This window comes from Phacochoerus africanus, chromosome 13 (assembly GCF_016906955.1).
Source record: "Phacochoerus africanus isolate WHEZ1 chromosome 13, ROS_Pafr_v1, whole genome shotgun sequence".
Classification (NCBI taxonomy): Eukaryota; Metazoa; Chordata; class Mammalia; order Artiodactyla; family Suidae; genus Phacochoerus; species Phacochoerus africanus.
Genome location: NC_062556.1, coordinates 7,187,334 through 7,199,657, shown reverse-complemented (window position 1 = coordinate 7,199,657; position 12,324 = coordinate 7,187,334). Strand labels below are relative to the sequence as shown.

The following is a 12,324-nucleotide window of genomic DNA, read 5'->3' as shown; positions in this document are numbered from 1 at the left end:
GAGCATTTGGTTTGCTTCTTGAGTATTACGAATACTGCTGCTGTGAACATTCATGTACAAGTTTTTGTGTGGACATGATTGTGTTTCTCTTGGGTACGTACCTAGGAGTGGAATTGCTGGGTTATATGGTAACTCTGTGTTTGACCTTTGGAGGGACTATCAAACTGTTTTCCAAATCGGCTGCACCATTTTACATTCTCACCAGCAGAGTATGATGGGTGCAATTTCTCATTTTCCCTCACACTTGCTATGTCTGTCTCTTTGATTATAACCATCCTAGTAGGATGGTAGGAAATTTGTCCTAGGGAGTTCCCTTTGTGGCACAGCAGAAACGAATCCAGCTAGTATCCATGAGGATGCGGGTTTGATCCCTGGCCTCACTCAGTGGGTAAAGGATCCAGCGATGCTGTGAGCTGTGGTGTGGGTCGCAGACATGGCTCGGATCTGGCGTGGCTGTGGCTGTGGCGGGCGGCTACAGCTCTGATTTGAACCCTAGCCTGGGAACCTCCGTATGCCTCAGGTTCAGCCCTTAAAAAAATAAAAATAAATAAAATAAAAAAGACATTTGTCCTTAGGGTTCATAGCCCTTCTGATAGGGCAGCTGAATTTGACCTGTTGACGTGATTCTTGGGATCAAGATCTTTTCTGAATGTAGACTACCATTTTATAACAACTCTTACCTTTCCCCTCTTCCTGTCTACCATTCTTTGGCCAACCAGAGAACAGGCACCTTATTAAGAAAAGGTGTAAGTTTTCTTCCTTTTTCACCTGTGAACTCTTCCAATTCTAGAGGTCTTAGTGGTATAAAGGCACTTCCATTCCATTTTCTTTGCATCAGCCATCCACGCTGCGCACAGCTGAAGCCGCTGACTCGGCCACCTGCAAGGCACATTCGGCCAGAAGACTCGGGCTGAGGCAGAAGCACTTAAGCAGCCCAGGACCAAGTTCCCCTTTTCCACGAGCTGCCGGAACAGCACCACCTCTCTGCCCATCCATTTAATCCTGTAATGTCCTTGCAAGTGAGCAAAGGCATCACTACCCCCAAGTAAGAGATGGGGGAACTGAGCACAGCCCTTGGTGGCTCCTGCAGGCCACAAGTGGTGGAGTGAGGGCTGGGGCTCAGCATCCTGGTTCACAGCCTGTACTCTTTTCTCTTCCTGAATTCCTCTCTCCTTTATTTTCAGCATCCAAAAAAAAGGGGGGGGTTTAAGTGTACAGGATCCTAACTACGGTTGACCTCTTCAGACATTTCGGTTTACTGTTTCTACTTCTTTTCAGGAACTGGCCCTTTTCGGGAAGGAGAGACAACAAGAGAATTCACATAGCCTGACTTTAGGATTCATTGCATGGGGAGGAATTAATATCCTTCAGCCAAACACTTGCAGCCCCCTGTCTGCTTTTTGTATTCTTTTTTGCATTAAAGTTTTAAGTGCCCATTGCTAGCAACCTTTGGGCAGACGTTCTTGTAGTTTTCTGTGATAAATTTTTACTTGACTTGCCATAGTTCACTGTATCCAACTGGGAATAACCTTGGCCTACTTGGGAGCTGGTAAATACTACAAATATATGTGTTTGTCTATATCTGAGATTCCCTCCAGCCCCCAACTCCCTCTTTCCCTTTTTAAGTGATAAGAATGAGGTGCAATCAACACTTATCCTCAATCTTCTTATCCTAACCTTGCTTATTATGATTCTGTTTTCCTGCCTTCTAGTTTAGAAATACCCCAATGTTTTTCTCCAAAGATGGAAGAGGAAGATTAGAACAATAATTTGCAGTAAGTACTCTTTCAGCTATTAGTTCATTTATTTAACAGACTTTTTTTTTACGACCTGCTATATGCCAGGCACCTTGCTAGGGACTTGAGATGCAAAGATAAGAGTCCCTGTCCTTAAGGGTTCCAGTGCAATGGGACAGACAGACACATAACTGGATAATTACAATTGTGAGCACAGTAATTAATGCCCCAAATGTTATGAGATCCAGAAGAGCGGCACTTCACCTGTCTTAAAGGCAGGCTTCAGGACGGGCATAAACTATGTCAATGAAGATCTGTAATTCAGCTAGCTACGTTGGACATGGGAGAGAGTGTTCAGGCTTTTTGAATTAGGTAACTCTGTAAGTTGAGATAAAAACCCCCAATAACCCTGAAGTTTAAAATGCCGAGTTGTGGCTAATAATTTATGTTGCAGAAGGAGAGGGTCTAATATCATAAATAGGTGAATATTAAGGTTGCAGGATTAGACTAGAAGGTGTAGCATTTGCTTAAAAGTGTCTCTCCCTCTTCTGTTCCCCCCTTCATATTGCAAAAAGCAAAGATGAGGAATGTGCCTGTAAGTGGGGCTTTTATTTTATTTTATTTTATTTTGTCTTTTTGCCTTTTCTAGGGCCACTTCCTGTGGCACATGGAGGTTCCCAGGCTAGGGGTCGAATCAGAGCCTACGCCACAGCCACAGCAACGCAGGATCCGAGCCATGTCTGCGACCTACACCACAGCTCATGGCAACGCTGGATCATTAACCCACTGGGCAAGGCTAGGGATCGAACCCACAACTTCACGGTCCCTAATTGGATTCGTTAACCACTGCACCACAACGGGAACTCCGTAAGTGGGGCTTTTACCACTCTGTGACATGTCCTTTGTTATACTTGGGGATAAATGAAGGTCCTGTCACTAGACTGGATGAAGATTAGTGCTGTTTGAGGCTAGAATTTAAAAAATAAAAACAAAACTTGATTACATTTGCAACCACTGCCCTCATAAAATAAATTAAAATATGAAGAAAGGCTAACTGCACTTGAGGTTTTCTAAGTCGTGAGGTTGAAGGGATCTGCATAACATAATTTTAAACCTTCGGAGGGGAAAAAAGTTAAATCTTTATAACAACCCCTTGGTCGCTTCCATTTTATAGTTGAGAGATTTAGAAGGCTCACCACTAGACCACAAATGCTGCACTATAGCTAAGAGATTCAAAGGACAAAGAAATTTAAAAAAAAACTAGTAAGTAGCAGCACTGGGATTTGAACCCAGGTCTGTTTAAATCCAGTGCCTGTTATTCACCATCCCATCCTGCTGAAGGAGAAGCCTCTATGGGCCCATTGCGATAATGTTCTGTAACCCTAAATGTACCCTGGCAGGAGTGAGCTGTTCTAGACAACCAGTAAAAGTATCTTAAAAAAAAGTGGTGGGGCCAGGGCAAAGCTAATACCGCTCCTGGAAGATATCAGTAGTGCTGTCTTCAAATAATAGTTAAATTTTGGCTAGGGGTCGCATCGGAGCTGTAGCCACTGGCCTACACCATAGTCATGGCAACACCAGATCCAAGCTGTGTCTGCGACCTACACCACAGCTCACGTCAGGCAACGGATCCTTAACCCACTGAACAAGGCCAGGGATTGAACCCGAGTCCTCATGGATACTAGTCAGATTGATTTCCACTGAGCCATGATGGGAACTCCAATTCTCATGAATTTTTTGTAATAGAGTCATTGAGAAGATAAAACAATTGAAATAATTAGCTAGATTTAAATAAAGCATTAAATGTGATTAATAGAAGGAAGTAAAGAAGAGTAAATATATGTGAAAATAATATAAAAGTCAGCTTTAGTATTATTATTTTTGGCCGTGCCTGCAGAATGTGGAAGTTCCTGGGTCAGAAATCGAACCTGCACCACAGCAGTGATCCAGGCCAGTGCAGTGACAATGCTGGATATTTAGCCTACTGGGCCACAGGGCAACTCCAAGAGTTAACTTTTTTTTTTGGCCACTCCTTGGCAATATGAAGTTCCTGGGCCAGGGATCAGATCTGATCTGCAGTTGCCACCTAAACTGCAGCTGCAGCAATGCTGGATCCTTAAGCCACTGTGCCAGACCGGGGGTCCAACTTGCATCCTAGCCCTCCCTAGATGCCGCCTATCCCGTTGTACCACAGCGGGAACTCCCAAAGTTAACTTTAGAGGTTTGCTTTTCAAACACTGAATGTACATTATACTGGTTTATATATTCTTTAATATTATACACTTTTTCATGTTCATGTTGGCATTGTCCATTCACCAAGAGTGCAATCCCAAAGACAAACTATATATTTTGAAAAGAAGGAATAAACATTAAAATCATAGGTCAGGGAAGGTTATCTAAATCTGTCCTCCAATAGCTTAATAAAGTCGAACAAATACATTAAGTTATAGATGGTTAGATTGGACATAAAAAATAAAAGGAACATAATAAAGTGATGAATTTTGACTTTGGCCTTCTACATTTGGAGGATTTGAGGGGGTGGATGTAGAAGTGTATAAACATACCATTAGAGAGTGCAAAAAAGGGAAGTCTGTTATAACTGAATAGGGGTGTGGCCTGCGCAGGCTACAGAGGAATAGATAAAAGTTTCATAAAGGACTGATACAACCGTAGAGTCTTCAGAGCTGGATAGTAGGGCTAGCACATTTTCTTTACAGGCATAATAAGTCTATCTAGTAACACCAGCCAGCCTGGTGAGCTAGAGAAACCGCGCCCTGTGGATCTGGGTATGTGCACTCTCTGCCTCCATCTAATCCTCCAGGTAACAATATCCCAACAACGCCTGTAATCCTAGAGCAGTTACATGGATGCACTAAGTGGTGTGATGGCAGGGAAAGATAGCATCACAAGGATTCGTTTGATTATAACAGTAATCCACACCAAGTCAAATAAAACAGCCAAACAGTTAAAGATGTGGTCTCTAATGAATTTGCTAATTCTAGCAGGCCCTCGCAAACATTTCCTGCTAGAGTACCCCATATCAAAACGAAGGGGCTGTGCTTTAATTACATAGAATAATGATTTGATTTCCAGGAAGTTAAGACAGTGCTTTGTATTTAAATGAAAAGTTCGAGACAAGCTGTGAAACTCGATCAAATCAAGAAAAAGGGTGAAACTAAATGCCTGTTCAGTGAGTCAAGGTTTCAGCTGCTCTGCAAGCCAGACGGCACGGGCTTCGGAGCCCAGAAAAGGGGTATTTGCAAACCGGCTGACTGGATCGTGTCACTTTCTTATAGGAAAAGCCCTGCCTTTCCAGAGATCTAAAGTGTAATGCAACCATATGTTGTTGAGGAGCTCGAATCTTGGCTGCCTTCGCCCCTCTGCACGAGTAGAAACCCCGGTGTTCAGGGGACGTGATCTCATCCTGTCGCTCTCACTTCTGAAGGTCTGTTAAAAGTCTGGGGCCTCTAATCTCAACGGCTTTGGAAGTGAGTTTCGGGTGAGAAGGGGGGGGGAGGCCTGTGGGTGTCTCTTTTGCCTGTGGAGTTGGAGACACTTGTGGAAAAGTCAGGCCCTTTTCGCTCCGGCGGCCGCTCCGGTGTGGGGCTGGCTTGGGTTAGACACATGCACACATACACCATAGAGCTCTACTTTCCCGTAGCAGCTGCTGCCTCTGCCTCTGCCTCTCCCGCCTCAGCTCTTTGCCCGGCATACACACACATTCAGATTTGCGCGCTGTTTCAATCCTTGATGACGTGTCCCCGGAGACAGCCAATAGCAGACGGGCTCTGGTCAGGACAATGGGAGGTATCGAGCCAATGAGAGAACCCCGTGAGTTGGCGGTAGCCAATAGGAGCCGCGCTGGCTGGAGAGTAATGTTACAGAGCGGAGAGAGTGAGGAGGCTGCGTCTGGCTCCCGCTCTCACAGCCATTGCAGTACATTGAGCTCCATAGAGACAGCGCCGGGGCAAGTGAGAGCCGGACGGGCACTGGGCGACTCTGTGCCTCGCTGAGGGTGAGTCTGGGGCAGCGCCGCGGCGGGGAGGGCGCCTCCGGCAGCTCCCCACCCCGCGCGGCGGCCGGATCCCCGCGGCCGGGAGCCGGCGGGTCAGGATCCACACAAAGGCAAATGAGGGGGGACCGTGGGGGGAACTGCGCACGGAGCGAGCCTCTCCTCGGGCGCCGCGAGCCCTGCCCCGCGCTGGAGCCCCTGCCCCCGGGCCGCCCGAGGCGCCGCGAGCCCCGCGCCCCGCGAGTTTCCACCCCCGGCGGCGTCCGCGCTGACTGGCGCAAAAAAAATTTTTTTTCATTAAAAAAATTTTTTGACGTGTTTTCGGCCCCTGGGCCGAGCGTTCGGGCGGCCGGCGTGCGCGGGGGGCGGCGGGCCGGCGGCGGCGGCGGGCGGGCGGGCGGCGCTTCTCGGCTGCATTGGTCGCCGCAGAGCCGGGCGCCGGCGGCGAGCGCGGGCGGGCGGCGGCGGGCGCTGCGGGCGGTGGCGGCGCGGGCCAGGGCCGGGGTCGGGGGTGGCGGCGTGGGGCCGGGCCCGCCGGCTCGAGCCGGAGCCCGAGCCCGAGCCCGGGCGCGGCGGCCCGGCGGCGGGGGGAGCGGCGCCGCGGCGCTCGCTGGAACATGGCTGACTCGGCCCGGCGCTGCTGGCTGGAGAGAAAACAAGGCGGCGGGCGGGCGGGGGAGCTGGGCGCAGCAGTTCCGAGGCAACTTTTTTTTTCCTCTTCTCGCAGCCCCGCGTCCTCCGTGCGGGGGCGGCGGGCCGCGCGGGCCGCGCGGAGGGAGACGGGGAGCGGCGGGTCGGGGGCGCCTCCCGGGGCGCCCCCCCCCCCGCGACGGGGGGAGGGGGAGGGTCCGGCGCGCGCCCCCCGCCCCTCCCCCCGGCCGTCATGGCCGAGTGTGTGCGCCAGAGCGCGGCGCGCACCCCGCCCGCCTGCTCGCACTCACACACACACTCACACGCTCACACACATACACACACACACACAAAGGGAAGGAGCCATATTCTCGCTCGCGCTCGCCCTCGCGGCGGCGGCGGCGGCGCAGGCGGGGAAGACGCGCAGCGGCCATTCCGTGCGCGCCGGGCCCGGCGGCCGCGGGCGGAGCCAGCCCCCATTTCGAGCGGGGCTGCTCCCTCCGCCGAGCTGACAAAATGGGGGAGGCCGGCGGGCCTGCGCGGGGAGGCGGGCGGGCGCACGTGGCGGCCCCGCGCGCGGCGCCCGGCCTGGAGGCCGGGCCGAGGCCCCGCCGCCCCGGGCGGCCTCCCCTCGCTGCCCCGAAGTTGGCGGGCGGGGGGCCCCAGTGGCGGGAAGGTGTGCAGAGCCCGCCCCGCGCGCGCCCCAACTTTCACGGCTTTAAAAAAACACTCCCCTGGTGGTGGGGGGGGAGAGCGAGCTGTGAGCAGGAGTGGCTTTTGTCCCTCATCCTTGTTTACTCGAAGAAACTTCAGACCGGACGTGTTTAGTCAGAACTGAAATACATCTCGGGGCCAAAGCGATAGGAAGCTGCCTGGCGGTGGCAGCCGCGCAAATAGCACCGCCACCCCCAGCCTGGGTCCGAGCGCCGGAGCTTCCCCTTGCTCCCTCCTCCTAGCAAAGTTTTGTGCCAGAGAATATTTTAAAGTAATCCTTGGGAAAACTTTAGATGGGCGGTGATTTTGGCCCGTGATTTGGAAAGGTCTACTCACGTTGGCTCTTACCTATTTATTCCTTACGTGGTGCAGATCCATGTATCGGAAGCATTACTTTTCTGACCTTCAGTTTTGTTTGATTTTAAAATCGTTTTTTTACCTTTAAATTTTTTTCTTTTAGTGACCGGTTGGGTGTTCGTCCAGAACAGATTTAGGCAGACAAGTAATAAATGCTGTATGAGTATACCCTTGTGTCTATACTTTTTTTCAGATCACACTGAAGAACCGTTCTTTGCTTGGTGTGGCCTTTTCTAGGAATTGGCTATCACTGCCATTTTCTTGCTTGATATTATGAGGGGTTAATGCCATTGCTGTATTAAATAACCAGTGCCTTGCTTTTTTTTCATTCACTCCCCAAGTGAAAATGCCCTTAAGTACCATAAATTTCATTCTTAACACCAATATTTAAATTTTTTTTTAGAAAAATAATTAAACATGGGCAAAGGAGATCCTAAGAAGCCGAGAGGCAAAATGTCATCATATGCATTCTTTGTGCAAACTTGCCGGGAGGAGCATAAGAAGAAGCACCCAGATGCTTCAGTCAACTTCTCAGAGTTTTCTAAGAAGTGCTCAGAAAGGTGGAAGGTAAGAGGGCTTAAGACCAACTAAGGTAATAAAGAGTGAAGTCTAACTGGAATTTTTTTTAAAAGCCTCAGTACAATTTGCATAATGCCAGTGGTGATAGAGCAGGCTACTAAATAGTCAAGGACACTGGTTTAATTCATTTTAATACTTAGGACATTTTATTAAAATTTCATTATCAACTTAAGTTTACCAATTTGTTTTTTTGTAGACCATGTCTGCTAAAGAGAAAGGAAAATTTGAAGACATGGCAAAGGCGGACAAGGCCCGTTATGAAAGAGAAATGAAAACTTACATACCTCCTAAAGGGGAGACAAAAAAGAAGTTCAAGGATCCCAATGCACCCAAGAGGCCTCCGTAAGTAACTTGCCTGTTTTTATTTTCAAGAAGCGTTGTGTGGTAGAATCAGACAAATTTAGCAAGTCACCTTGTGGACTTGGAGCCTGTAGTGAGAGTTTCGTAGCTGATATTTTCTTATTGGTATTTTTAAATACTGTAAATAAAACTTGGATGGCCCGTTTTAGCCAGAGTAGTACAATTAGATACTGGCTTTCTTCACCCAATATATCTGAATGTAATTCTGGTCTCATTCTTTTATTTCTTGAGGAATATCCAACTGAAATAATGTTCAGAATGTTCTTTTGGAACTCTTAGCAATAATCAATAGTATATGTTCACTTAGTATCATAAGTTAATTATGTAATTAAGCTTTGGTTATGAGATATATTTAACCTGTTATGATATTTGTACCCTGTCAAATGCATGGTAAAATTAGAAGCAACTTCTGCATAGCAATACAATATACTTGTTTGAAACTCGTAATTTTAAAATTGAATTTCTCTTTTTAGTTCGGCCTTTTTCTTGTTTTGTTCTGAGTATCGTCCAAAAATCAAAGGAGAGCATCCTGGCCTATCCATTGGTGATGTTGCAAAGAAACTGGGAGAGATGTGGAATAACACCGCTGCAGATGACAAGCAGCCTTATGAAAAGAAGGCTGCTAAGCTGAAGGAGAAGTACGAAAAGGTAGGAAGTATGGATTTGCTTGGTGTAGTCCTGAAAGGGTACGCCAGATGTTAGATGAATGACTACACTTGATACTTAATCTTAATTTCCTGTTTTATGGTTTCTAAGAGTTTGAGGTGTGATGCAGTTTTTAGTCTAACAGTTGTTCAGTATGCCATTGGCTGTGGTCTTAAGTCCCTTTCCATCTTTCAAAGAATATAGAAGGTCAAATATGTTATTAATGTTGTTTGACTTAACGTAATTTGACACAGGCATAGGCTGCCTACCTTTATGCTGATTTTGTTATTCTCCAGTATGTAGATTGATAAAAATTTTGGTAGTCACTTTGAGTCAAGCGATTTTTATTTTTTAAGTGGTCAGACCCACAGAAATAGGTTGGGCAAAATAATATAGATCTGTATATTTGATAAACACCCTGAGACATGTATGTTGCTTCCCTTAGATTAAAAGAAAAAACTATTAAGTTAGAAAGTTTGTTGATCTGTACATTAAGTTGATATAAGAAAGAAAAAGTTATAGCACTTTATACTTTGAATTGAAATACTAAGTTAGACTTTAGCTCATTTAGTCATTCTGGAGAAATGTGTCCATTTTTAGGTGTGTCTTAACGTAATTGTATGCCCAGTGGCAAATCACCTTTTTTTTCCTAAGGCAGAATTTCCTTCTATGGATTTAGGGTCTGACAATATAAACCTGTAGAACGCTTTTTTGCATTCAGAAGGTGGCAGTGTCTACCCTTTAATCAGTCTCTACATTCTAGTTTTAATAAACCAGAGTTAGAACGTGGTACGTAATTGTACTTCATTGAGGCATAACAATGCAAATATTAGACCCTGTCATTCCATGAGTTATAGATTATTGATTATAATTTCGTAGTATTTTTACATGCCTTTCTCAAAGTCCAAGTTAGAGTGAGTCTGCAGATAGGTGGTTAAGATATGTGGTTATTTTAATGTATTTGGGATCTCGTTTTTTTTCATAACGATTTGGCCATATTTTATTTCACCCCTTACTTAACTGTTTTGTCTTTCCTACCGTTTTTTCCCTGCCTGTATTTTTGGAAGGATATTGCTGCATACCGAGCCAAAGGGAAGCCTGATGCAGCAAAAAAGGGAGTCGTCAAGGCTGAGAAAAGCAAGAAAAAGAAGGAAGAGGAGGAAGATGAGGAAGACGAAGAGGATGAGGAGGAGGAGGAGGACGAAGAGGATGAGGAGGAGGAGGAAGATGATGATGATGAATAAGTTGGTTCTAGCGCAGTTTTTTTTTCTTGTCTATAAAGCATTTAACCCCCCTGTACACAACTCACTCCTTTTAAAGAAAAAAAATTGAAATGTAAGGCTGTGTAAGATTTGTTTTTAAACTGTACAGTGTCTTTTTTTGTATAGTTAACACACTACCGAATGTGTCTTTAGATAGCCCTGTCCTGGTGGTATTTTCAATAGCCACTAACCTTGCCTGGTACAGTATGGGGGTTGTAAATTGGCATGGAAATTTAAAGCAGGTTCTTGTTGGTGCACAGCACAAATTAGTTATATATGGGGTTGGTAGTTTTTTCATCTTCAGTTGTCTCTGATGCAGCTTATACGAAATAATTGTTGTTCTGTTAACTGAATACCACTCTGTAATTGCAAAAAAAAGAAAAAAAGTTGCAGCTGTTTTGTTGACATTCTGAATGCTTCTAAGTAAATACAATTTTTTTTATTAGTATTGTTGTCCTTTTCATAGGTCTGAAATTTTTCTTCTTAAGGGGAGGCTAGTCTTTTGCTTTTGCCCATTTTGGATCACACGAATTATTACAGTGTTTATCTTTCATATAGTTTAGCTGATAAAAAGCTTTTGTCTATACACCCTGCATACTCATGACGAGGGTAATAAAAGTTGGAATTGAGACAGTTTCATCCATAACTGAAACTCAAATCTTGATCGGTTGATAATCAGATTTCACCTAGCCCAGTTACATTTACAAAGTGAAGAGTAACATATCTACTCACAGCATGGGATTATTAGAATCAAACATTTTGAAAGTCTGTCCTTGAAGGACTAATAGAAAATATGTTCTAATCTTTACATGAGGACTCTACATTCTTTAACTCCCATTACCATGTAATGGCAGTTATATTTGCAGTTCCCAAGTTAAAGACCTGAGAATGTATCCCCAAAAGCGTGAGATTAAAATACAAGACGGCCGTGTTATGTTTTTTTGTTGACATTAGTCCCAGCAAAGCTCTGGGGAAAAAAAAAGTGCTGGCTGTAAATGTCTTCTCCTGTTATCTAAATATGGATTGTTGAGGAAACTTGAGACCCGCCATTAAAGGTATTTTTAATTAATTGGGCCAACTTTTAGAACTGTATACCACATTTTAAACCAGGTATATTTTCCTATATCATGGTTTGCCCCTGTATAAACCAAAACAGACACGAGGGAAGAAGACACTTAAACTTTGTATCTCAGTATGAATTATCTGATTTATTTGAATTTGATTTTTCTTTACAAAAGTCAAGCTCATTCATTAGGGTCATATGTTTATCTGCTTAACAGTGTAGGGAACAATTTGGCAATTTTGTGGTTTTCGAGATTATCGTTCTCTTAAAGTGCCAGTGTTTTAAAATAGCGTTCTTGTAATTTTACACGCTTTTGTGATGGAGTGCTGTTTTGTTATATAATTTTGACTTGGATTCTTTCCATTTGCATTTGTTTATGTAATTTCAGGAGGAATACTGAACATCTGAGTCCTGGATGATACTAATAAACTAATAATTGCAGAGGTTTTAAATATTAGTTAAATGGCTTTCACTTAAAGATTTTGTTATATACATATTTTGATCTTGTTCTCAGTAATACCTCTTAGCAACATCATTTAAATAAGTATAAGGGCTTGGCAAAGTTTTGCCCTTTAAAAGTACTGTTTACCCTTATAAGTGGGCTGACAAAAGATTTTGTGAACCATTCCATGTGTTCTCAGACTGCTGTATATGTAAATGAGGAAGAACTAACTTTCAGAATACTGGGTTAAACCGGATAGTTTCCTAAAGCAAGGCACACGTAAGTAAAAAACAGGGGTAGTGATATAAATCTAAACTTAGGTTTTCTAAGCTAAAGGAGAGGACCTCAACAGAAAAGCTTAAATCGTGTCAAAATTACATTTTTAGTCAAGAACAAGTAGCTGTCTGATTTACATGGGAGTTTACTGTAGCTATAGAGTCACCATTGTCTGTAGCTTGTAGGCGATCCCTTTAAAACTCAATTCTGCCTCAAGGAACTTTAGAAACTGGGAACAAAGTCTTTTT

The 12,324-nt window shown here is 44.9% G+C and overlaps 1 protein-coding gene across 1 annotated transcript; it reads left to right on the top strand.

Moving 5' to 3' along the window:
* The first annotated feature begins 5,600 nt into the window (after positions 1 to 5,600).
* Positions 5,601 to 10,740, top strand: HMGB1 (high mobility group box 1). Its single transcript, XM_047755793.1, has 5 exons — positions 5,601 to 5,751; positions 7,853 to 8,016; positions 8,225 to 8,370; positions 8,862 to 9,036; positions 10,101 to 10,740. The coding sequence occupies exons 2-5, from the start codon at positions 7,867 to 7,869 to the stop codon at positions 10,275 to 10,277; spliced, it is 648 nt and encodes a 215-aa protein (XP_047611749.1). The 5' UTR covers positions 5,601 to 5,751; positions 7,853 to 7,866; the 3' UTR covers positions 10,278 to 10,740.
* The last annotated feature ends 1,584 nt before the right edge of the window (positions 10,741 to 12,324 follow it).